Raw genomic sequence first — 25,921 nt, forward strand, 5'->3', positions numbered from 1 at the left:
CACTTTGCAGCCTAGAAAAAGCAACGTTTGGGAAATGAAAATCAGCTTCGTCTCAAAACTAAATGTGTGTCATTAGGTCATTATTGTGAAAGAAATGCTTGGCTAGCCTAATGAAAGCAAGGCGTGCGCTTTGGTTGGCTTCCCTTGGTGGAGTGTTAGTGAGTGGTGTGGTCTTAGTCTATTACTAATAATTATTTTTGCCTTGCAGGAGAGGCATCTGTACATTTTACCCCAGTGGCTGGGGAACATGGGCAAGGTTTGTCACTGCTGCTCTCCGGTCCTGTGTGTGGGTTTGCTGTGTGAACACAATTCTGGATTTGGTGGCCCTTTCTCTGGTCCACTGATGGTTGGGGTGATGGTGATCTGAAAGACTGGACCTCCAGGAGCTGAGATGGGTCAACCGTAGCCCACTTTGCTGGGTGGGCTACATTTGCCCAGCTCACTTCTGCCCAAATGTCTTTCTGCTTTCCTCTCTCCTTCCCAGTTACAAAAGCACCAACTTCATGCTTCCCTGTCTCTGGACTGAAGCCCAGTTTAAACATGGCACAAAGGATAAATTGTACCATTTAGTATTGACCAGTGTAACATTCTCAAGGAGTTTAGTAATGGTTTGGGTATTGTTAAAATATTAACTTTATTAGAATTATGAAATAGATAGCTTGTATCAAATGTGATACTTACACTGTTTCATTGGTTCACAGGAGTATTTAACTTTAAAATATGTACTGAAATATTATAATGTATTGGTGTAAGGTTTCTGTAGTTGTGGATGATTCATTGAATTAATCTCCTTTTTGGTCTCTATCTTGGAAGCCCAGCGTCAGCTTACAGTTCCTTCATTTACCTTTTAGTTAATTATTTAAAAAAAAAAACCTGCAGTAGCAGCTATTTTTAAAGCATTATTAAAGGTAGTTGAGCTAAACAGGCAACTGGCCAATTCTTCCATCATCAGTATTATGGCTTGATAATCTTCAAGCCCCTGCCAGGTGACAAGATCCATTGACATATTTGATCAGCCAACATGTTAACCCTGATACAGTGTGCAGCGTAACTTGCATTTAAACCAGTGCCATGTTATTACCTATGGTCCAATCATACATCACGTTAGTGTTGTATGTGTGGACACTAGCAATCTGATTTTAAGAAGACTCATTCACAGATAAGATGTGGGATCATTTTCTTGACACATCTGACATTGTATTTAAACTGTGACCCACTCCTCCTCCATCTCCTCCCATTCTTAGTTGCATTTCAGGCTTTTTTAAATCAGATCTGCCTATGTTTAATGCTAGTCTGTAACTTGGATAAGACTGGCCACTGATGGTAGTCTTCAGTGTAAATTTCTGAGATGAATGAATTTGCATATTGCTTCCCAATTAACCGAGGGTGTAAATCACAGAACAAGGAAGCTGAAATACGTCCTTCAGATTATTAGTCATATATATCACTTTCCTTAAAGGTAGTTAAGCAGGTAATTAAAATCAGGCAAAAGCTGTGGATCACACCAAATTCAAGTGATCAGTGACAGTACAGAAGAGGAGGTCACTGATATTAGAAGTGCGTCTCTGGGTTCAGAGTCATGATCGTTGAGGTGCTCTTCTCTTTAACGCTTCCATTCCAATAAAATGGCGCTGGTGTTTTTTCTTACACTCATGTTGCATTTCCGTGCAGAGGGATGTGCTGAAATCAGAGAGGGTGAATATATACGCTGGAATGGTGTGAGTCACTGTTTTTCAGTGTTCTGCTCCCTTTCCAGAATGCACTTAAGAGCAATTCACTTGAAATAAAAATGAGAACTTCTTGCTTTAGTGAAACCAAGCAGATGTTTTACCACACCATAGCTTAGCTTAAGTAGAACTACTGGAAGCCAAGTGAAGTGGTTTTGGATATTGGATCAGGCTGTTGAGTTGCCTTCAGGCCATCTGTTATACACAATGATACATCCCTGTCCCTTTCCAAAGTATTCAGCTTGTTAAATTATGGCTTACTCATTATCAAAAAGGAAGATTACTTATCAAATATTAAGTGTGTTTGGAAGCAGAGGCACCCGGGTCAACAGCATTGCATTTCCTTATAACCTGGTTTCAGTAATATGTGCCTTTGTTATCTCTCAATTAGATTACTAGGGCTGCCCTAGAAGATCATTCAGAAGCTGCAGCGTATCCGAAATGCAACCACACTAATAATTTGGGTCCATAGATCTGGATATTTAAGAGCAGTTCAGTCCTGCTCACATGGGTTGCCTGTATGGTTCCAGGCCCAATTCAAGGTGTCGATTCTAATCATTTGGGTACTCACTACTTGACAGTGTTCCTCTTTCAATAGACAGTGGTCTTGTCTGTCGGTTATGATCTTTTGCTCAGAATTATTATGTCTGCTGGGCCACTCCGAAAGGGAGCCAGCCACTAATGCGTGCTGCTCTAGCTTCCCCCTCCTGTCCTTAACTCGTCAGGTTCTTTCCATCTACTTCTTCCCACTCCTGGTGATCAATGCTTCTTCTCTCTCTGCGGCTTTACCTGCTTACAGTCCTGCGAGGACAAAATTATCGGATGGTGTTCTCCAATATCTTAAGTCTTCAAGTCTCCTGCAAGTTGGAAGGCAATTCCATGTCTTTGCGTTTCCTTTAAAACAAACAGAGCTGTAGCAGCCACCTCAGACGTGGGTAAACACGCACTCTTTTGCATTTCGAAATCTCTGCCAGTCCAGAGCTGAGTTTCCCCTCTCTTCTGTTTCCCAATGGACAGGTCTTGGCAAAAAGCACAACGTACAGTCAGTAAACTAATATCCAACCAAGAAGGAGTCTTTGCATATGCAATTGGTTGAACACAACCTAGAAACTGTTTCTGAGAAGCTTCCTTTCCTGTGACCCTGAGCTCAGTCCCCCTGGGTGTGACCCTTTGGGAATGGGCGAGCCTCCTAGATGTACACAGGCCCTCCAGCCAGGTGGCCGACACCACCTCATGAGGACAGAGCCTGAGCCAGGGCTCTCCCATGTCCCCTCCAGGAGTTTCCAAAACCTGTCAGTTCCCAGGGTCTGCCTGGACACCTGGGATGGTGGCCTTGAGCCAGGCTCTTCCTCCTCTAGGATCTTTGTCTGCAGATCTCATTCCCAGACCTCATCACCCCCACCTAAAGAGTTGGAGTCACCCTGGCCTTGGGAAGTGTGCCAGGAACAACTGCCTCTGTCATTCCCAACTGTCAGATTTTCCATCCTGCAAGAACTACAAAAAACTTGACCCCAATAGGTAATAATGTAGGTCAGGGGTTCCCAGCCTGGGGTGCCTGCACCCCCAGGGGGTGTGAGAAGGTATTTCAGCAGTGCAACAAAGAGGAAGGCTGCATTGTCATTGACTAAAATTATCCCATTAATACAATTAATATTATTTTGTTTGCTTTTGGATTCAGTTCTCTTTTGTCGATCAAGGCAAAATCTAGAAATCTCCTGAATCCAGAGGCTGACTTACGGATCACGGTTGGGAAGAAAGTTCCCTGTTTTGACCAAATTGTGAATGAGACACAGGAACAAAGAACTAATTGAATTTTATGTTCACAATTGGAATTGATTTTATTGTTTACATTTTTTTCTAATTGCTCAATTTATATTTGACTTTTAAGCACCAATTTAAAAGCTTTTTTTGGGAGGGGTTCAATTTGTTATTGATATTACTTTTGTGGGGGGTGTGAACATTAATCAAACATTTTTTAGAGGTGCAGGACATAGAAAAAGTTGGAAAGCACTGCTGTAGGTTGATAGAAAATACAATCAGAAAGAGAAGCTGCAGTGGTGAATTGGTTTTTAATACATTTGTTATTTGAAAGAAAAATGATTATGACACTTTCCAGAAATGACTAAGTATTACAGGGAAAGAGTTCTGTGACAGCCTAATTATGGGGTTGAAAGAACTGTCTTCTGTTAGCCCCTTGGATCAGCCTGTTTCAAGCAATTCCAAAAGAAGCAGGGCTTCTGCGGCGTGTAACCCAGTAGGAAGAATTGAAGCTCTGCACTAGTTCCCCGTCTTGGATTAGTACAAAAAAATAAAATTAGTCATTTGTCATGTCTGCATTTTTAGGATATTAAAATTTGCCTTTAAGTGCTTTCCAGATGTCTGGTCGCTTTGTAGTTCTAACCAAGTGCGTTTTCATTTAATTTTAGGTTCTTGCTTAATTTTGCTGACTCAGAGCACAGATTTCCAAGAAGAGCATGACAGAAGGACAAATGCCAGAGGAAAATACCCTACAAAATTCTCCTCCTCCAAAAAACTCACTGGTGCTGAACTGATGACATTTGTGGTATGCTTAGATGGATGTGAACAAAAAATGGTATGAGAACATCCACAAGTCGGGAACTTTTTTCACTTTATACTTCTTGGAATTTCATGGTACATGTTCAGCTGGTTGTCTTTGGAAAGCAAAAGCATCATGAAACCTTTGTAACCTCAAATTTCTATATTTAGACAAATTACTTTGAAAATAATGGGGACTATACCTGGCGCTTTTGACTGTAATTACTTGCAGTAATGGAAGCTGTGATAATACCAGGATCTGGAGCTGAACAAGACGACAGCTTCTTGAACAGAGCAACTGTTGAAACATTTTTTTTTCCTTCTCGTACCATTGGATGTAATGATTGGAATAAATGTTTTCCTTCCTCTTTAAAACGATGGATCCTTTCAGATAATAATAGCAAAATATGACCAAATATACTGGAAAAAACCTCAAAGTGCTCTAAGAATGCCCAGAAGAGGGTTCATATTTCAAGCCAGGACTCGATGGCTGCTGGTTGGGCTTGCATTGCTCCTGAGCTTATTGCTGATCATGTACCTTCTTGAATGTGCTCCACAAACAGATAGCAATGGGTCGCTTCCTGGTGTTTTAGGGGAAAATTTTGGCAAGGAACACTACAAAGCCCTTCTGCAGGAGCAGGAAGAGCATTACCAAACCAGGGCGATGAGCCTCAAGCGCCAGATTGCCCAGTTAAAGCAGGAACTTCAGGAAATGAGTGACAAACTGAAATTGCTGCAAGAGAAGAAAACTCCAAGAGTCAACAGCATGGGCTACCAAAGCACCAAAGAACAAGCACCCAATGATCTCCTAGAATTCCTGCATTCCCAAATAGACAAGGCTGAAGTGAGCATGGGAGCCAAGCTACCCAGCGAATATGCAGTCATTCCCTTTGAAAGCTTCACCTCCATGAAAGTGTTTCAGTTGGAGATGGGCCTCACACGCCACCCGGAGGAGAAGCCTGTCCGAAAAGACAAGCGAGATGAACTGCTGGAAGTAGTCGAGGCTGGTCTGGAGGTCATCAATAATCCAGATGAAGAGGATGCTCAAGATGACGACGACGGCATAGAGGACAAGCAGCTTTACAATGAAAACGATTTCATAGAAGGTAGCTTTTGCATATACTCACAATTTGTGTTAAGGCATTCTATGCAGAACGCACAAGCAGAATCTGTGAAACAGAGGTGAGCTTGGCTCTTGTACAAAGCGTGAGCGATGGGGCTAAAATATTTCAGGTTAGTAGCAGTCTTGGTCTGGTTCAGGCTTAACGCTGAAACTGGTTTTTAGAGATGGGATCATGAATTGCACAAGCTTCTCACTACTTTTGTATAAGTCCCCACCACCCCACATATCCTTTCTACTTGGGTGTATCCTAAGCCTGATTCTGATTCTTCAGGTGAGTTTATCAGCACACCAGGTTTCTGTGTGAGATTTGCACAATTCAGAAAGGGAGTGAATGCCTGTATGCAGGAGTGTTCTGATTCGTCACTCCTTTTCCAGACTGAACCAGCCTCAGTTACAGGTAGACTAGGGGAAGGTATTTTTTTCATTCTTGATAATTAGAATTGCAATTCTTCTCTTGTAATAAGAGAATTTAGTGTATCACTAAGAATGGTACAAGGGAATAACAAATAATTTTTTAAAAATTCCATATATCCAAACAGGGCTAGAACTAGTTATTGGCCCAATGTTTGCAATACATTTAATACTACACCCATGAATGTAGAGAAAGGGAAAAGAATGTTCCAGAAAAAAATACATATATACCTGCATTACATTTTTAGAATGGTGTGCATTTGACACCAGTTAACTAAGGATTTAATTTCCATGCATGAGACTTTAACTCAGTATTCAGAGTTGTATCAACTCAAAAATACTTCTTAATGTATGAAAATCACTATAGCACCATAGAGTAGCTGTTACATGAACTTCCAATGATTAGCTTATCGGCCTGATAAAAAGCCACCTTAAGCTTAAAGGTTAGAAACATAGAAACAGAGTGAGTCAGAAGGGTCTCCCGGGCCATCTAGTCTGACCTTCAGCACCAGCCGGCTCTGCTCACGACATGCCCACCATGTGCATGCCCATCCTGTCTTTGAACACCCTCACCAATGCGGCCTCAATGACCTATCGTGGAAGCCCATTCCACACCCCCGGGGTCCTGACTGTCAGGAAGTGCTTCCTGGCATTTAAGTGGAACCTTGGTTCCCTGAGCTTTGCTCCGTTGGAGCGCGTCCTGCCTTCCTCTGCAGGGGAGAACAGGTCTCTACCCATCTCCATGTGACATCCCCTCACATACCTGTATGTCACCAACATATTCCCTCTGAGTCTCCTCTTCTCCAGGCTGAAGAGACCCAGTTCCCTCAGTCTCGCCTCATACCCCATCCCCTGCAAAACGGCCACCAACCTTGTGGTCCTACGCTGCACTGACTCTAACCTGGCTATATCCTTTCTGTAATGAGGGGCCCAAAACTGAGCACAATACTCCAGTTGTGGGTGCACCAGAGTCGTATAGAGTGGCTTGCGCCTTCAAAACCTCCCTTTTGAGTGCCATCCACCCCTCCTCAACTCGCTTACCTTCCAGTAATCTATCCCAGGAGACTTTCCCCAGTCTTACCTTCAGTTGGCCAAAGTTGGCCGTCTTGAAGTCCCAGCTTCTAGTGCTCGACCTGCTGCACATCCCCAGTCCCCTGATCTCAAAGGAAAGGATGGAGTGATCACTCGCATCCAGACCTCCCCTAATCTGTACTTCATCTATCAGCTCCTCTCTATTGGTCAAGACCAAGTCAAGGATGTTTCCCCCCCTCGTCGCCTCTCGGACCCTCTGTGTGAAAAACCCTCCCTCTATAGCTTCTAGGAAGCAACGTGACCTGGCTGTCACCGCTGAGTGAGTCTCCCAACTAATATCCGGGAGATTGAAGTCTCCCATAATTACTGTGTCTCTCCCCCAAGATATCCTTAGAATCTGGTCTGTCAGGACATCATCCAGGGTCTCAAGTTGATCTGGAGGGCGATAACATACCCCCACTGTCAGGTCTCTTTCCCTGTCAAAACCCCTAAATTTCACCCAGACTGCCTCTACCGAAACCCATATGTGCTGCATTCTATCTCACTGCATCGTATCCCTTCCCTGACGTATAAAGCCATGCCCCCACCTCTCTTTCCCTTCCTGTCCTTTCTAAAAAGGTGATACCCTTCTATGTTCACATTCCAGACTTGCCTTTTATCCCACCAAGTTTCTGTGATTCCCACCAGGTCATACCCTCCTATTCCCAGGAGAGCTTCAAGCTCTTCCTCCTTATTACCCATGTTCACAGACTTTATGTAGTGATGGACAAAAAACCTGAATTACTCAGCCGTCTTGCTACCTGCGTGACAAGACTCATTCAGCCTCTGCCTCCTAGTTACTGATTCGGCTTTACAGAATCTTAGGACTAACTTGCAACCTGTTGTGGATGACCAAGTTCCAAGAAACTCATGTGGTTTCCCCTCTCCCACCAACCATGGGGTATATATTACCTACCATTCAGTATGTTGGCGTCTGGCTCAAAATTAGATATGGGTTGAATAAATCAAGTGGCTCACAAGCTGCAGAACCCTTGCAGGTGGAGGGAATGAGAGCTGCAGTCTGGTAAAAACATATTTTAGTGACTCCACATCGCATGTGCTTGGCTCTGTGTACCTTGAAACCAGTGTATGATCTGCCCAGAAAGCAAAAACTAGAAAACTCCTATAACTACACTTGACTGATGCATAAAATAATCCGTTGCTTTTGGGAGGTTTTTCAGTCAGTAATTTTGGAGGTCTAGTCTGCAATAGGTTCATGTTACTGTTCATCCTTCAGGGAGCAGAAATTAGTTATTTCCTTTTTGGAATGCTATGAGATGCTTGTCATAATGCAGCCATAAAAATGACTAATTGAAAATGTTTCAAGATGGCACATCACAGTGGTAAGTAATACAATTTTTAAATCCCTGGATTGATTTCTATGATGATGGGTACTTGTGTAGTTGTGTGATCAGGTGGGTCTTTCAATCTTCTTGTGTAGATTGAATGTGTGTTCTACTCAAGCATGAAGCCCCTGCATGCCGTGTTGTTGTATAGTTCATAGTGTAAATGAAACACTCCGAATACTGTACAGTCTTATGTAATTTGTAGGTGTGATTATTAATGTAGTTCCTTAAAGAGCAATGCTTATAATGGAAAACAAAGACATTCCCTTTTCATAACTGTGTTCATACTTGGATTACAGAAACCATTTAATAATTCTGCAAGTAAAGGGAAAATCATTTTGGGCAATACATTATTGGAGTTTGTTAGTAGTTGGCCACTGTAATATAATAACACTTCCTTTTAGCAAGAGTAAGGACTTTTCTGGTAGTCACTCTGCAGTTTCCATTGGCTGAGGAAATAGTTTTGGCTTAACTGTTTTGGCTGGTTAACAGAAGGGTTTTGGTCAGAATTAAGCAACTAAGATAACAAGACAATGAGTGATTCATCTTCCTCTTTATCATTTCATTTCACTTCCTTTAGTGGATTCAGCATCTTAAAAACTGGTGACTTCATAAAAATTTTAGCACAACTGGAATGTCATTGACTTGCATCAACAGATGCAGTGTCTTTTTCCAGACATACTCGGTTGAATGGAATTTCTGACTGTGCATATGTTTAAATAGATCAACTGGGAATCTATTTTAAAAGACATCCGGAGTATTGACTGCTCAGGTTTAACTATTAGGAGCTGTGCACAGCAGAATTGCAAAAAAGGACAAGCACAAATCCAAAAACTAAATTGCTGTCTTGCTATCTGAAATTGGTTACTTTAAGAAATAGTTTCGCCCATGCATTTCATTACATTATTGAAGCTTAATTTTATTATTGTTAACTTGATAATTGCGCAGCACCAGAAAATACACACCAATCTGCAAAATGCTTAGTGACGATCCTTAGTCATATGGCAAAACCTGAAAATCATTGTTCAGTCCTTTTCTCTCTCTCTCCTCCCACCCATCGCCGTTAAAAAAAAAAAAAAAAAAAACCAATCAGTGAGGGAGCTGAACAGGACATCTGCAGCCCCAGAAGCACAGAAATAAACAGACTGTGACCCATTGAGGCAAGCAAACACTAAGATTGTGTTCATGCTTTCCTGCTTTAGTGTGCAGACACATATCTGAGCAAACCATGTTGAAAATCCTCATGGAAGAGTTTATTTGGTGTTGCTGTTCAGCCCCCCCCTTCTTTCTATACATCTTCCTATAAAATACATTAAAATAATAAACAATAAAACAGATTTTTAAAACCATGGCAGCTCAGATCCAATACGTTTAGGGACTGTTATGCAGTAGTCCTGGATCTTTTCATTAAACAACATTGTTTACAACCCATCTGACATCCAATGTGTGTGTGTGTGTGTGTGTGTGTGTGTGTGTAATCAGTGAAACTCATGGGCCTACGGGAGCTGGATTTCAGGACTCCAAGTCCATTGCTAGTATTTGAGACCTTCGCTTCCTGCCTCCCCTTTGTGCTGTCATTTTTTCCATTGGACATTCTTTATTATCAAGATTTTGGCTGAGATCAAAGGCAATCGACAGGTTGACCAGCTGGCAAGCATGGTGATTTGTCTTGCTGTGGGAAATTTTGGGAATCTAGCGTAATGATTTTCTTTCTTTAAGTTGATTTAACAGTTCCAGAATGTACAAATACAAGAGTCTGCAGATGTGTTAATCCTGAAAACCAAAACTGCAGCCATGGCCAAATCCATCCCTTCAGGATTGCAGAGTTTGTCCTGGCTAGACTGAGGATTAGATATGAGCTCTGTATCCACCAATATTTGCTCAAGGAGAGGGCCTGGAATGTTACTTTAGTATTTCATCATGTTCTGCTTCAGAACAACTTTCCCTACCAACTGCAGTCGTTATTACCTGCTCTGCAAAGGCTCATTCCGTTTTCCTTTTTAAAAGCAGATACCTGAATCTCCTCACATTAAATCCTAAGGAAGTGTTCAGGAATCAGTTTATAGCTATCAACAGATTGAGTGCCAAGGACTTGAAGATGGGTGTAAATAAAGAGAAGGTAGCTTTTCTTTGGCTCTTTCACAATGGTGCTCAAGAGTGTCACTCCCAGGTTATCATCTGCTACACTGGCTTTATGATGTCAAGACTTAGGTACAATGTGACCCACCATATCCCTCACCCACATAGACTGTCCCACCAACAAGCTGAACATCTGTGCAGGCTTACAGTAAAAGATAAATGGATTGTCAGTGTAGCTACTCTGCAGTTATTCTGTTTGCTGCTTTAACTATTTTGTCTGGTGTTCTGGAATCACGGTCACTGCCCATTCACTTGGGGAACATCAAGCTAATCATGCTGCAAACCATATATAGATACTATGGTTGCGAAGACTGAGAAATAAAACTGGAACTGTTCGTGTTTCTGATAGTATTCATGTCTTACCACAAGCACTTTCTGTCTGTTTCTAAAATGTTGATGTATTTGAACAGGTGCCTATGTGGTTACTGTGAACTGATAATGTGGTATATATTCTGGGGGGGGGGGAATTCCTGCATTTCAGTTAATACATTATAAATATTTCAATTCACATTATATAGAAAAATCAGGATTATTTAACTGACGGTGTTCAAAAGAATTTGTTGGTTGTAGTGTCCAGTCAGATCATGTATTGTGGAGGAACATGTCATTGAAGATTTCCCTCTAAGAGAGTCTGTCTGTCTGTCTGAACGATAACAGAATGCAAAGCAGGCTAATTGCTTGCATTTCCCCACTTGCTTTCTTTTAAGAAATGGGTGATTTAAACTAACCGTCCTTATTTGTTATTCCGTGCCAGGCCAAGACCTTTTTATTTAAATGCTATTTTAACTGTTAATGGTTTATTTGACCAGACTGGATCCACTATTCTGTTCTAGTCTATCTATTCTATTCTATTTTTTGTATTTGTTTATGTATGAATTTTTTGTATTTTATATGCAATTTTAATGATTGTAAGCTGCCCCGAGGCTCATGCGATGGGGCGGCATATACGTTGTTTAAATAAATGAATGAATGAATGAATGAATGAATGAATAAAGTTGCACTTAAGTACATATACCATATTTTACTTTAAGAAGTCAGAGCTATTATTTGCAGGAGAAAGTGAGGGAAGATGATGTTGGCATTTTAATCACTATAATTATTTATTAAATTTATATTCTGCTATATTGGCCCAAGGGCCTGCTAAGCAGATTACAATAAGATTAAAGCATACCGTAACAATAAAAACAATCTATTTAAACACCCAACAATAAACAAAAGACAATAATACAGTACACAGCCGAGGAATAAGAATTTAAAACCATATTATGGTATCTTGGGTAGTTGCTCATGATTTTAATGTTCAGGGTATGCTGGTTGACCTCCAAGCCATACTGGTAGCAAAACCAGAATTTCCGTATTGTTAGATTAGCTGGGCTGAGTTGTACAGAAGTGACTTGGTGGTGAGCCCAATGGTTGCACTGAGATGGTGCTGATCCCTGATTTGTAAGTCATCCACCCTGCCCAACTTGTAAGCTCCCTGTTGGAAATAGGAAGCATTCCAGATAGTAGCTTTCATCTTACCTACTTCTCTACAGAACTAGTCTCCCCCAAGGAAGCGATTTGTTTGGAATCCCCGCTCAAATATCTAATGACAATGCATTTCCAGACCCTTAGTGTTCTTGAAGGGAAAGGGTTACCTAATCCTCAGCGGACTGCAACTTTGAAAGCAGTAGTCTTTGCTGTATTTGTAGAAATCGAGCCAGGACGAATATTCTGGAGGCCACACATGAGAATTCTGTTTGCTGGTGGAGAACTATGGCCCACTGAGATTCTCTGCACACCTTACTTGTCAAGGAAGTACTACTTAAATTTGAAGGACTCCTAAGTAGGGATGCACAGTGTTGTAGTTGTTATGCATCTAATCCTTCAAAGTGGGCAGAACAGAAATGCAGATTGTGAATTCTTCAACCATCTACCAAGAATATGTACCATTCTGGCCTACACCCATGGTTTGTAGCATTGTGGTGTATGGTGTAGGTTGGTCTGGTGACCACCACAATCGGTGCCACCACCTCCATGGGTGAACTTTCCCACAGATGGAGGATTTTGCCTCCACTTGGAGAATACGCATAAAGTGGTCCTCCCATTTTTGCCACTTGCAGCATGAAGAATGTCTGAAGGCCATTTTCATTCAGCTCTACACAAAAGCATTTCCTGAAGAAAGATCCCTTTTCTCTTCCAGTTAGGCAAAGAATTAACTGCAGGTGTTCGATCTGAACAGCACGTGTAAAAACATGGCAACGGGCACTTGTATTCAGTTAGATCGACCACAGATGACTTACCAGATGGAAATGGGAGGAAGGACTATCATTTTACTTCCTGTAAGGCGGGGTTTGTGGCTGCCCACAGGAAATTGTCTGCTACTCCTTGGTGTCTATCATGTCTGAATACCTGCTGTTTGGAAGGGTGCATGATTGTGGACAGTGATTACCTTGTCTATCATCCGTTAAGGGCCAGGCTTCTGAGTGCTTGTAGGTTGTGTTCAGGTTATGGGAGCTACCTGAAGAACAAATGAGACTGCACTGGGGCCTTCTACTCTCTCCCCTCCCCACCACCTGGTTGAATCAGGTTCGTGCCCCAAACTGGACTTAAACATAAAGGGATGGCAGCATTTTTCAAAGAGATGTTGGAAATTAGCATTTCAGTTGCTAATCTAAGGCTATCAGATATATAGGTTTATAAAACTATGAATGTGTTACTGTAGATTATGTTGCAAGTTCGTTTGGGAACCTGATTTGGTCAGTAGGCAGGTTAGAAACTTAAAGTAATACAGACTTACTCTTTGGGCGTCAGTAAGCAGATTTTAAAGTATCGATCTACTTGCAAAAAGGATTAGTCACAGCTTAACACAGTCATCATCTGCTGCTTAGTGTAGAACTTGACATACTAAGTGTCTTAATCTGTCAATAAAAATCTGCAACAGATAATGAAAGCTTGTGCCTGACTTTCACTCTGAACCTTGTTTCCTGCAGCGTCTCTCTCTGAAAAGTAGAGTCCACAATAAGCAAACTGACTAACATTGTAGAGACGAGAAAAATGCTCAGGGCTGTTTGCTTGCTTCAGGAACGGGCCAGGAAATGCATGGTGGAGTCAGATCATTTCCACATCTATTCACATGTGCAGCAGTTTGCACAGGATTGGACTGTGGTCTGTCCCCATTTTAGTACCTGGAATCCTTAGAGTGGAAACGTCAGTGACTGAACCTGGGATCTTTCATGCAGCAGACACACGGTCCGCCATTTGTTGCGACTCCGATCGTCATGCCCAGTTTGGGGGGTTTTTTTTGCAGGGGGGGAAGAAAAATGATGTCAGGGTGCCAACCCGAATAGCCATATATTCCTCACATTCTGCAGTAATTCCTGGAGCAGCAGACTTTAAGATCCCTGACTGAATCCATTCCTTCTGTAAATTGTCCTTAAGGTTATTATCGCACCGAGAGAGACAAAGGGACGCAATACGAATTGTTCTACAAGAGGACAGATGATATGGAGTACAAGCACGTCACGCTGTTTCGTCCGTTTGGGCCCCTAATGAAAGTGAAAAGTGAGACTGTTGACATCTCAAGGTCCATCATTAATATTATCGTTCCCCTTTCTGGAAGGACAGAGGTGTTTGCACAGTTCATGCAAAACTTCAGGTAAGCGGATCAAAAACTAGGGATAAGTACAGGGAACCTTCCTGTGGGAGAATTAGCTCCATCTCTGGCCCGTTGGCCTCAGAGAACACTGGTGCTTCCAACATGCTTGGAGAAGCACCTTCTCTCTCAGATGAATCAGGTGCCGTTTGTTTCTGATAGATGCTAAATTAGCCTTCACCACCCTATTGCCATCCGTATGTTTTGAGCTAAAACTTCCAGCTTTCCTGGCTGTTAATCCTTTTGGCTCGGAGTTGGAGTCCAAAGCATTGGGATGGCACCAGGCTAGCGGTTCCTGCACTAAAGAACTTAGCCGAACAGTTCTTGCAACACCTGATACCTGAAATGTAATCTACGATAGCAGAAATTAGCTTCAACGCTTGTCTTGAGAAACACTAATGGGGAAAAGGCACAAAGGAATAGACTTCAGCCCTAATTCAAGGTAGTTGCATGGTAACTCATGATTAATTTAAAGGGCGACAGGATGCAGGCTTAGATAGAAAAACGGCCTGTCGTTCCTGCCATGCTTTAGCCTGGTCATGCTGGGAATTTTAGGCCTTTTTTTCCAACCAAACTCGCACGGCATTTGCCAGTAGTCAAGCTGGTTTGTAGAGTTACCAGTCCGTGGTGTGTGATGCTTGCAAACATTTCAGGCAAAATGCTTGGTTGAGAGACCTTTTGCACAATTGGTGCTGTAACACAGTGCCCTTGTTGTTCCGCCAGGGAAGTGTGCATTAATCAGGACAAGCGGATTCACCTCACCGTCGTGTATTTTGGACACGAGGGACTCTCCGAAGTCAAGAGCATCTTAGAAGCTGTTGCTAGGTGAGTTTAGAAAAAGCGAAAATGTACAATTATGTCAAAACTTTACAGCAAAGTATAAATTTGTTGAAAAAACCCCCAAACAACCCACACACAACCCCCATCCCAGGATGATTATCTAGAAAATAAAACAAAGTGACAGTTAGCTGTTTATCTTTTTTGAATGTGCAGCTGTGGGACAAGCTTAAAAGAGAATGCCAAATGCTATCAATTCTCACATTTTAGTAAGCAAGTAGCAAAGGGTATATTTATTTTTGCATTTTTTTTAAAACTTTCTCTTACGAGGAAACTGAAGGCAGCAGACCGTATAAAAACAAGCAAACACAAACAGGAATGCACAAACATCAAGCAGGAATAAACACACAACCCCATTAAACAAAAGCAGCAGCCTGCAAAACGAGCCAGTCTTAGCTGCAGCACCAGCAAACAAACACAATTGGCCATCGGCTCCCATCCAGGGCTTCCCCCCTGCAGTGGAACACGAACTGGGTAGAGTCAGACAAGCTGCCCTGAGGGCATTTCACGATGATGGTACATGACTGAGGTCTCCCAATCTCTTGGTCCCCCACTGAGCTTTGGCCAGCAAATGGACTTCTTTTGCCTGGAGTGCAAGAAGTAAGTGTGCGAGAGATGTCAGTCCTTAAGGTAGCTAAATGCTGAATCTCAGGTGCGTGATTCGGGATGTCCATTCCTTCAGCTCCGGTCTTCCAGTGGAGCATGGTTGCGTATTTAAGCACGTCTGAGGGCACCTTGGTTCCGGTCTCAGTTTTAAAGAAAGACGAAATAGAGAATATTAAGCAGTGAAGGAGGTTTTGTTTCATTCATTCATTCATTCAAAAGTTTTGTATCCCGCCCTTTACAGTGTCTCAGGGTGGCGATAACGTGTATCTGTGTTCTGTCCTGGTGGACTTGAGGAAAGTGGCATTGATTGCAAAATAATTCTCAGCAAAATTTAATGGTAAGGGAGGTGTCGTGCTTTGCCTTGGAACACTTTAATTTAGAGGTAAAAATGAAATGCCTCTACCATCTTAATCCAAGTATCTCTCCTGTGTATTGTGTGCAAATACTGGTATAGTGCCACTCCAAAATATAGCATGCATAAATGGAAAAATATTCCACAAGATAGGTCGGGCTCAAGTTATACTGCACTATTGAAACCTTTTACCAAATTCACGTGTCATAAACATACATCCAGTTTATTTTTCCTGGTATTTTCTCTCATTGCCTTCTGTAGAGAGGCGAACTTCCATAATTACACCCTGGTTTCTTTGAACGAGGAATTTAATCGTGGAAGAGGACTAGACGTGGGCTCCAGAGCCTGGGAAAAAGGCGAGGTCTTGATGTTCTTCTGCGACGTTGATATTTATTTCACAGCTGAGTTCTTAAATAGCTGCCGCTTGAATGCCGAGCCAGGTATGTTCGTGCGAAGATCCTGGAATGGTCCCTGATGCTTTCCGAAGGGGTGGTGGGCCGTGCTTGCGCCAGCTCCAAGTTCTGTCAACTCCGCTGGGCGATGTGAAGACGGGGACCATCTTTCTCAGAGTGCAGCATTCCCAGCTGGCTAGTTCCAATTCTGGGGAGAAGGCGGGTTGGCAGAAAGCCTTGAACTGTGTCTTGAATCTACCAAGCTAGATTCTTCAGTGTCTGAGAGCAAAACTGTCTTGGGAATGGAGGGGGACACTGTGCAACAAGGAGAGGGAATTCTGAGGCCCTGTAAAAGGAGGACAGCCTGAACGAGGCAGCCAAGCAAAGCAACATGAGGCACCCTGAGGGTGGAGTCCAGGCCTTTCGGAAAAGGAGGGAAGGAAGGGATTGTTAGAAGTCACTTCTCCTTATTATGACTTTGCTTTATGCATCTTGTAAACCTGGTGTGCTCCAAAAATGGCCGTGTTTCTAAAACTTTTGCCCGCATCTGTGAGAAGGGGGAAATGGGGAGAGAGGTGCTCACAATGAGTTATTCTCATCTCACCTTCCCCCAGATCCACCTAGTCCGGGCTGTTTCTCCTGGAAGCCCTGCTTGCATCAGTGACTGTGAAATGAAACCTACGTGCAGAGTTGTGCACCTCCATATCCCTGAAGCTGAGAGCAAACAAGGACAGGCAGGTGCCCTCCTGCCACGCTTGTAAATTCCCCACAGGCTTTTACTGGCTACTAGAAGCATCACGCTGAGCCAGACAGACAAATGATGCTTCCTGGACCAAAAACCGGAGAATAAGGGCTTCGAGCATCAAATACAATCTACACCTCTGCTGTCACTCCTGTGCATTTCTCCCCACAAAGCCATTGCTTTCCCTCATGCTTTTCCCTGGATCCCATTCAGTCCTTAAACTCTAGCACAGCATTTTGATGGAACAAGATGTCTCTTTTCCAACCTCTCCCGCTTGAAGTGGTAGAGGGACAAAGAGGCATGATTCTGAACATAGACAAATGCTGCCCTCTGTACTGAGCCTCTGCCTCTGCCCGGCATCTTTCCCCCGTGAGCTGTGATTGCACAGTAGCGCCCCTGTCTGGCCCAAGTTGCTTTCCGCTTGTCTGCAGGGACAGACGGGGAAGGGCTATGTTTGCGCAGCAATGCTGATCCCAGGACCTCCTCCTCAAGTCCTCACAAAGAGAACACAGGCAGGCCAGCACAGAGAGACGCATGCTTGTTTTCACTGGGTTTTGCTGGGTTAGTGTGTGGCACTTGCTGTAGAGACAGATACGTACCATTGGAAGTCAATTAGCTCTTTCCTTTGAAAGAAATGTTGTGTTGTACTATAGTGTAAGAAAGGTCTCCTTCACGTGGGATTTCCGCCCAGTGTTGAGGTGTCCATAATTCTTTTCTTAGGAGGAGGTCTATCATGGATTTTAGCTGTTGAGGTTTTTCACTGGGGAGGGAGACCATCCCAGACTCCAGCCAAGCTCCATGTGTTGAGTGACAAGGCGATCCAGACCCAAGCGTTGAAAAAATCCCCCTCTCTGGCCATTGCAGCCAAATTGGGGGTTGGACTAAAATTTGTAGCAGAACTAAAAAGGGACTTTCTGGGATTTGGGCTATTTTGCTTACTTAGCATGCCTTGACCCTATTTGAAAGGGCAGCTTATAATCCTCTTCCTAAGTGAAGTCTTTAACCCTGACAGTTCCTCCACATTGTATTTGTTGAGCCTGTTGCACACAGAAGTGCTGGATTTGACGCAACACGCAGCTGTCTGTCTTCCCCTTCCCGGTGCCACAACTACTGCTTCACGTGGGTGTTTTTAAGCAGAAGTTGGAGCAGGCAAAGCTGCCTTCTCGCGCTGTTGCTTGCCTAACGGATTAAGGATAAAAAGTGGATCCATGCAGCTCCCCTTTTCTGCTCCAACAGCGAGGAATCAATCTCTCCTCTCTTTGTAGGCAAGAAAGTTTTCTATCCTGTGGTATTCAGCCTGTATAATCCTTCCATTGTCTATGCTAATCAGGATGTCCCACCTCCTGTGGAGCAGCAGTTGGTAAGTTTAAAGTAGTTTAAAGATGCTTGAGAAGTTTCCCTCTGGGCAGAGCCAGTGCAGAACAGCACTTGCTGGAGCAAATTGAAGGATGAAGCAGGCCTGTCCGAAATCTGCTTCCCTGTCCTTATATAAGTCACCCCGTAGGTTGCAGCCAAAAGAGCCTTCGCTTCAGTATCTGCAGATGAAGCCTGCGGAGGTTTTTCAATCCTGAAGCCTTGCAAGCGGGCCATGTGTGGTATATATGCGCAGGTGCTTTTGTGTCAAATACCACAGTGGTCAAAAGTCCACCAGGTACTTATGTGTTGCAGTGCATAAACTGGAATTTTCCCAGGGACGCTTGGCTTTGTGCCTTTTCAATAAAAGCAAAGTGTTGCATCAGGGAAAAACTGGAAATAATGACACACAGCAACTTGAGTCGCCTGAAGCTGCCTCCAGCTGAAAGGAGATAGGACAATCAACGTGCGTTCCTACAAAGAGCGTGTTCAAAGCACATGACGATGTCCTAGACTTCTCTAACCAGACATTGTGGAGGAGAATATCCTTGCCAGCTCCACACTGATTGCCACGTCTAGGTCTGCCTTCATGCTCCTAAGTTTGGGTGGCAGTGCACACTCTGAAATTCAAGGGGAAAACTGTTCGGAACTAAAGTGTGGATCAGGTGAGACAGTGAAGAACAGACTTTCCGGTCCTGCTTTGTTGCTCGTTCCTTAGAGACTTCTGAAGGCCTGACATTTCTACGTCTTTATAATTACAGGTGCACAAAAAGGATTCTGGGTTTTGGCGGGATTTCGGCTTTGGGATGACTTGCCAGTATCGAACAGATTTTTTGTCAATTGGTAAGATTGACAACCTCCATTTGAGATCTTTGTCTAGGAATGTATCAAATACCCTTTGAAATTACTGACTTTGCTCAGACGCTCTTTGCTTTGCAATGGATTTTCTGCTCAAGTGCATACCTTAAGTTCTTAAAGGGAAAGCATTCTTTTTGGGTTTCTGTTTATTACATTATTTCTGTCCTGCCTTTTGGCTTATAGGCAAGTCTAATTAAATCCTTGTTTAACTGAAAATAAACTCCTGGGCTATTGGCACATTGGCTTTTATTTGCTTCAGCCTAACATTCAAAAAATAAGTTACTAGAAAAACTTCATTTTGTCTATGTATGTTAGCTCCACCTTGTGGCTTAACTGAATTTTAATATCACATTGCCTGATTCTAGCTACCATACAGTACTAATGTTATTTTAAAAATATAGTAGCTTTCCACCAAGAAGTGTTCTTTTATCTCTCCATAACTGCCTCTCTTCTGTGGATGTTGCAAGCTGCAGGACTGCTCTCACATGGACCTTTTCCCCTTGGGTGACTCAACTGGCGGTGTCTACCACTTCCTCAGTTGATTGCTTGCCGCAACTGCAGCATGGAGTACAGGACACCCTTGAAGGTGTCAGCATGCATATAACTTGTGAAATACAGTCACACGGAGACCAACCCCGAATTCAATGGCTCCCTGTTCGGTTATTTCCCGGGGAGGCATATATGTTTTAGTCATCACAAGTGAAAATTTTAAACATGAAGCAGACTTCAAAAACTTGGTTTCAGCGCTCAGGCCGTTGGGAATCTGCTGTGAACTAGCGTGTGCCAGAGGGTGCTCAGCCTTAATGCTTTGTGGTGTTCAGTTAGGCAGTCTAGCAAATAATGGTTGAAGAATTAGAAGTGGGTTTGTTAACTCCATTCTCTGAAATTCTGGCGGTGGGGCCGGGGTTTCAAAGAACTGCGATTTAATTCTTCAATTAAATAAACAAAATATGACACCAACTTCATTGCTGAACAAGTTGCACTTCTCTCAGTTAAAATGACCACAAAATGAACAGTTTGCTTCAGTGAGTACATAATCTTGCGTCTTTTCTTGGATCCGTTCTTGTAATCCATACCTGCACAATGAAACCTCCTCCTTATTTTTATTGTTACCAGGTGTTGCAGTCTTTTTCCCTCTTGCTTAATCTTTCCCTCTCCCAGAAGAAAGAAAAAGAATGAAAGAAAACCAGGGAAGTGCTGCTGGCGAATTCCAGGGACCTTGCAAAGGGTCTTGGCAAGCAGTGTGTCTCCACTGCACCTCTGTGTACGATCACGCTTTATCCTTGGCACTGCCGTGTTTTGATTTCTCTCCGATTTCTTGCAGGAGGCTTTGACTTCGAAGTCAAAGGCTGGGGTGGAGAGGATGTCCACCTGTATCGAAAGTACCTGCATGGCGACCTCATGGTGGTCAGAACCCCAGTGCCTGGCCTCTTCCACCTTTGGCATGAGAAGCATTGTGCCGATGAACTGACGCCAGAGCAATACCGCATGTGCATCCAGTCTAAAGCCATGAACGAGGCATCTCATTCTCACCTTGGGATGCTGGTATTCAGGGATGAGATTGAGGCTCATCTGCGTAAGCAGGCGTACAGGACTAACAGCGAAGCAATAGGCTGAGCCGATTCTCCGTGCAATCCTACGACTCTAGAGTTGCTATGAACCAGCATTGTTCTGAAGCCTTAATTAACTCAGCTAAACTATTGGAGTGCCTCTCTTGCTGAAGACGAGTTCAAAGATCTTTTTCTCCGGCCAGCTGTTACCTACCTGCTGCACCAGATCGGGCGCTTGAGCGAAACGAATTTTTCTTTACAGTGTTAATGGTGCGAGGGGGCTGGGAGTGGGCAAGGACACAGGCAGGGCATGCTCACCTTTCCCCCACCCGGTTGTTTCTTTAACGCTTTCACTTCTCAGATCTGCATTACGTGAGGGTAACTGAACAGTGACTGTCCACTACATTGCTATGGTTATCTTGAACTACTCACTTCACTGTAGTTTTTAGAAAGGGACATTAGATGTCTGTATGCATTCTGTGGGAAGAGTCAAATACGAAGGCAGAAAGCTGTGGAGAATCATATGCAAAAACATGGTATGTTGTGCAGCTAGAATCACGGAGTTCGCCTTATTAACCATCAGGTACATAAATCCACTTGCAAAAACATACACTTAAAGTTGTAAAAGAGGCAATCGAAAGCTTGACGATAATTCTGTCATGTCGTTCTTTACCGGATTGTAAATGAGTTGAGCTTGTATGCTATTTGCTTATCCTAGCTACTGGCCAAATAATATTTTGCATGTTTCGGGATGTAGAAAAAGATGCTGTCTTGAACACAAACAGTTCCCGTCACTGCCTCGTTATTACTCTTCTTTGTTCTTCAGATGAATGTTGAAGTCTTTGTCACCGGGGCGAGGGGATCAAATAATATAACAGTTAAAGATTAGAGAGACATCACTCGCTAACTCTGCTAACTTGGGTCCATTTCTCCTTTCTGTTTATTTTTGGCAATGGGTACAAGAATGTCTCCTGTTCAGACCCCATTGGCATGAGAACTAGTTATAGGAAGGCAGGGCTGTGCTTTCCTAGAGTCTGTCTTCTTTTTCAAATGCAGTTTGCAAAGCAGACGCGAGAAGCCCATTGAGTTTGTGAGCAATGGAAGGAGGCAGCGTTTAGTCCTGAATGACTATATACAGTTTAAAAATAGTTCTGGACACCGATCTCTGTTTTAACATGTAGTTTGCCTTTATATAACATTGTGGAGAACAATGTAACTTGCCCAAACTGGGGAAGAATGTAATGCAAGTGGGCTTGCTGTTGTCTTCTCTTTATAATTAAATTGAATACTCATGTGTTTTAATATTTGACTGGATTCTTATTTTGAGGTCATCAAACAAATGCACCCAAGGGAGGGAGGGAGGGAGCTGCAATTTACTCTTCAAGGGATGAATTTGAGGCAGGACTATCCTACTACACTACTTAACTGTGCATGCTTTTACTTATAATGCAACAGCTGGGCAACAGCTAGGGACAAAATTGTCCAGTTGTGTCTCACAGGTGACAGGTGTAAGCATAGGAATGTGTGCGCGTGGGACACTCTGGAAAGGGGCCACATACGGGTGGTGTAGAAGAAAGCCCCTAAGAAGCTGCAAAACCTAAATGTTGCTCTGCGGCACCTAATCTCCAGCCATCTCAGTAGTAAGTTGCCCCTCCATTTACCATCACTCTTGCAAAACCATCAAGGGGGAAGGATGGGTATGGAAAAATGTTTCTCCGTTAGCTCTCCTAAGAGACCTGCTCCTCCTCTTCTGGGAGCTGTTTCCTCCCCGGGCAGTCGTTAAGAACCCATCTGTGTTGCTCCATTGCAGGGATGGAGTAACACACACCGCATGGGGAGGAAAAGTTGCAACAGCTGGGATTGTTCAACATAGCAGTAAGATGAGCAAGGGGAGACATGACCGGTGTATAGAATCATACACGGTGTGGAAAAAGCGAATCAGGAGAAACATTTCCTCCACAAAGGGCTACAATCTGGGATCATCCCATGAAGCTGATGGGTGGGAGGGTAAAGGGACTTTTTCTGTTCTTGAACTGTGGAATCCACTTCTACAAGATGTAGGAGCGTCTACTTGGGATGGTTTTAAAAGGGGATTGGACTAATTTATGGAGGGTACTAGTCTGAAAGCTATATGCTGTGCTCTGTAGCATCAAGGAATATGCTGGTCTATACTGGTTCCTGCGCAACATGCATAAGAGGGTGCTGTTGCATTCATATCCTACTTGTGAGCATCTGGCCGGCAAGAATGCCGGGTTAGAAGGACTACTGGTCTAATCTGTACCTGATGCGTGAGCCTCATCATCTTCCCCGCCTCCTTTTCCTTTGTTTCTGATTGCAAGCCTGCAAGTAGGAATTAACTTCTATTTTATGTAAACCTCCTGGGAACTCTTTTCAGCTGGAGAGTGCTGAAAAATACGTTAAAAATAACCCACATTGCCTCTGTATGTGACCATAAAAGCCACAAGACGGACAGATGCAGTGCCACATCCTCTTGGTCAAGCAGATGTTTCCAGGAAGCCAACAAGCAAGTAGGAAATCTTTCCTTTTATGTTGTATCTCTCAACAACTAGATCTCAGGGACAAGCTGCCCCTTCACATGGGGATTATATTTAGTTACCTTGGTGAAGATCTTTTAATAGATCTCTTCTCCAAGAATGCAAGCTCCCTTTAAAGCTGTACAAAGCTACAACTGACTATTATGGGCAATTTTGCTCAATTTTCCCTCAGCGTTTGCCTTTTACCAACAGCAGCATTAGAAGGCTAAGAAGCTTGAGGCTTTTTATCTCCAGCCATTTCCCACTCGACTGGCAAGAAAAGCAAAACGGCAGGCTGATAATGGTGGGGTAAAATTAAGAAGGAGGCAATACCCAGAGCAGTGGTCTTCCCATTTTTCCAGAATTTGCGCTCTGGTTTAAACATGGAGGGAAATTTATGCACAACCAGACATTTTTGGCTCCATCCTTGGCACAGAAACAAGTGCCAGGGATTAATAAGATTGTTGGAAGAAGTCCTGGATATTTTCAGCTTATCTGGAAAGGTTCTTCCCATAGTTTGCATGATTTGCCAAAACTTGATGGATACAGAATAAAGTATTTCCTTTTTTAAACAATGTTTTTAAGCTTCTTTGTTGTTGTTGTTAGTCGCGAAGTCGTGTCCGACCCATCATGACCCCATGGACAACATTCCTCCAGGCCTTCCTGTCCTCCACTATCCCTTGGAGTCCACACAAGCTCACACCAACTGTTTCAGTGACTCCATCTAGCCACCTCATTCTCTGCCGTCCCCTTCTTTTGCCATCTATTGTTCCCAGCATTAGGCTCTTCTCCAGGGAGTCCTTCCTTCTCATTAGGTGGCCAAAGTATTTGAGTTTCATCTTCAGTATCTGGCCTTCTAAAGAGCAGTCAGAGTTGATTTCCTCTAGGACTGACCGGTTTGATCACCTTGCGGTCCAAGGGACTTATAGGAGTCTCCTCCAGCACCACAATTCAGAGGCCTCAATTCTTCGGTGCTCAGCCTTCCTTATGGTCCAGCTTTCACAGCCATACCTTGCAACTGGGAAAACCATAGCCTTGACTATACACACTTTTGTTGGCAGGGTGATGTCTCTGCTTTTTAGTATGCTGTCTAGATTTGCCATAGCTTTCCTCCCCAGGAGCAAGCGTCTTTTAATTTCTTGGCTGCAGTCCCCATCTGTGGTGATCTTGGAGCCCAGGAAAATAAAATGTATCACTACCTCCATTTCTTCCCATCTATTTGCCAGGAAGTGAGAGGACCGGATGCCATGACCTTAGTTTTCTTAATGTTGAGTTTCAGGCCAACTTTGCGCTCTCCTCCTTCACCCGCATCAAGAGGCTCTTTAGTTCCTTTTCATTTTCTGACATGAGAGTGGTATCATCTGCATATCTGAGGTTGTTGATATTTCTCCCAGCAATCTTAATTCCAGCTGGTGATTCATCTAGCCCCGCCTTTCTCATGATGTGCTCTGCCCCTTCTAATAAAAACTAATCCTGCCTGAGAAGATGAAGTCATCATCATCTTTGTATCCCCCTTATTGCATAAGAAATTGGAAGCAGAGTCTTCCAAGATGCTTCAAGGAAAAGCCAAGCTGAAGTTTTATCACAACAACATAATCTGATGCAGGACTTTGAGTCCTCGCACATTCCAAATCAAGAATCATAGTGGACTCAGCATGGAGTTGGGATCTGCCATCACAGGTTGTCTCTCCACATCCTCCTCCTGGGGCAGCCAACCAAAATCTGTTCCTTGGTGCCTTCAGAAGGCGTGACACGATGGCCTGTTCATCCTCAGTGCAGTATTGAAGTAAGCTGAGACATTCTTTCAATATGTGGTCACAACATTATAGAAACATAGTAACAGAGTGAGTCAGAAGGGGTCCCCCGGGCCATCTAGTCTGACCCCCGACTCCAGCCAGCTCCACTCACGACATGCCCGCCCTGTGCATGTCCATACATAATCCGAGTTAGATGGTGTAGCGTGGTGTCCTGCAACAGCAGGGGGTTGGACTTGATGGCCTTCATGACCCCTTCCAACTCTTATATGATTCCACAAAAAGTCTGCTCTTGACCTTTGGAAATTTAGGGATTGAGACAGAGACACTGAGAACAAACTGGGTGGTGTGGAGAGATGTGCCTTACTCTTGTACTCAATGGCCAGAGTTCTGTTTTCAGGATGCCTGACCCTGTTATTCCCATTGCAAGTGCTTGTCCTTTTGATTTCACAGCAGGGCAAATTATGTGACTGGTTAATCTATGAAAGAGAACAAGGCACACAAGGGATTTCAATTTCCTTTGACAAATGCAACGCAGAACAAATATTCCTAAAAATAGCTTTTGCTAGGCAAGACCATCCTGTGCTTTACGCGAGATTAATTACAGCTTTTCTAGGCAGGCATCTTGAACTGTCTCTCCTCATGGAGAAAGAGAACAAGATGCTGTTTGTTCAGTGTTAATCAAAAGTAAATTACATGGTCAGCGAGGATTAGTGTATAGATTTCTGCGGCTGCTCATCAGTGGATATCCTCGGTTTAGGGATCTCTCCCTCTTCTGTCAGACTGGGAGACAGCAGCTCAGCCTGGCCGGTTTGTTCTGACATGTTTGATTGACAGCTGAAAGGATGTGTGCACAAATCCTCTTATAGCTTAGCAGGAACTTCCGGGGGGGGGGGGGCGGAGGTACAAGGTGCGTGGCATTCCAAATGGGGCCAT

The 25,921-nt window shown here is 43.5% G+C and overlaps 1 protein-coding gene across 3 annotated transcripts; it reads left to right on the forward strand.

Annotated features, from left to right (window-relative positions):
- Positions 1 to 191: 191 nt before the first annotated feature.
- Positions 192 to 21,999, forward strand: CSGALNACT2 (chondroitin sulfate N-acetylgalactosaminyltransferase 2). 3 transcript variants are annotated; one of them, XR_006413747.1, is made up of 9 exons: positions 192 to 256; positions 4,154 to 5,389; positions 13,794 to 14,010; positions 14,731 to 14,832; positions 16,064 to 16,242; positions 18,202 to 18,296; positions 18,605 to 18,954; positions 19,051 to 19,132; positions 20,472 to 20,510. XR_006413747.1 is itself a non-coding variant. In XM_044420314.1 (8 exons), exons 2-8 carry the CDS (start codon positions 4,732 to 4,734, stop codon positions 20,762 to 20,764), a joined length of 1,626 nt encoding a protein of 541 aa, XP_044276249.1. In that variant the 5' UTR covers positions 193 to 256; positions 4,154 to 4,731; the 3' UTR covers positions 20,765 to 21,999. The 3 variants fall into 3 exon arrangements, 2 of the variants coding, with proteins under 2 accessions (XP_044276250.1, XP_044276249.1); XM_044420314.1 differs by lacking the exon at positions 18,605 to 18,954 and having other exon boundaries at positions 193 to 256; positions 20,472 to 21,999; XM_044420315.1 differs by lacking the exon at positions 20,472 to 20,510 and having other exon boundaries at positions 18,605 to 19,186.
- The last annotated feature ends 3,922 nt before the right edge of the window (positions 22,000 to 25,921 follow it).

The sequence above is a fragment of the Varanus komodoensis genome, unplaced genomic scaffold (genome assembly GCF_004798865.1).
Source record: "Varanus komodoensis strain SLA01 unplaced genomic scaffold, ASM479886v1 scaffold11, whole genome shotgun sequence".
Taxonomy (NCBI): Eukaryota; Metazoa; Chordata; class Lepidosauria; order Squamata; family Varanidae; genus Varanus; species Varanus komodoensis.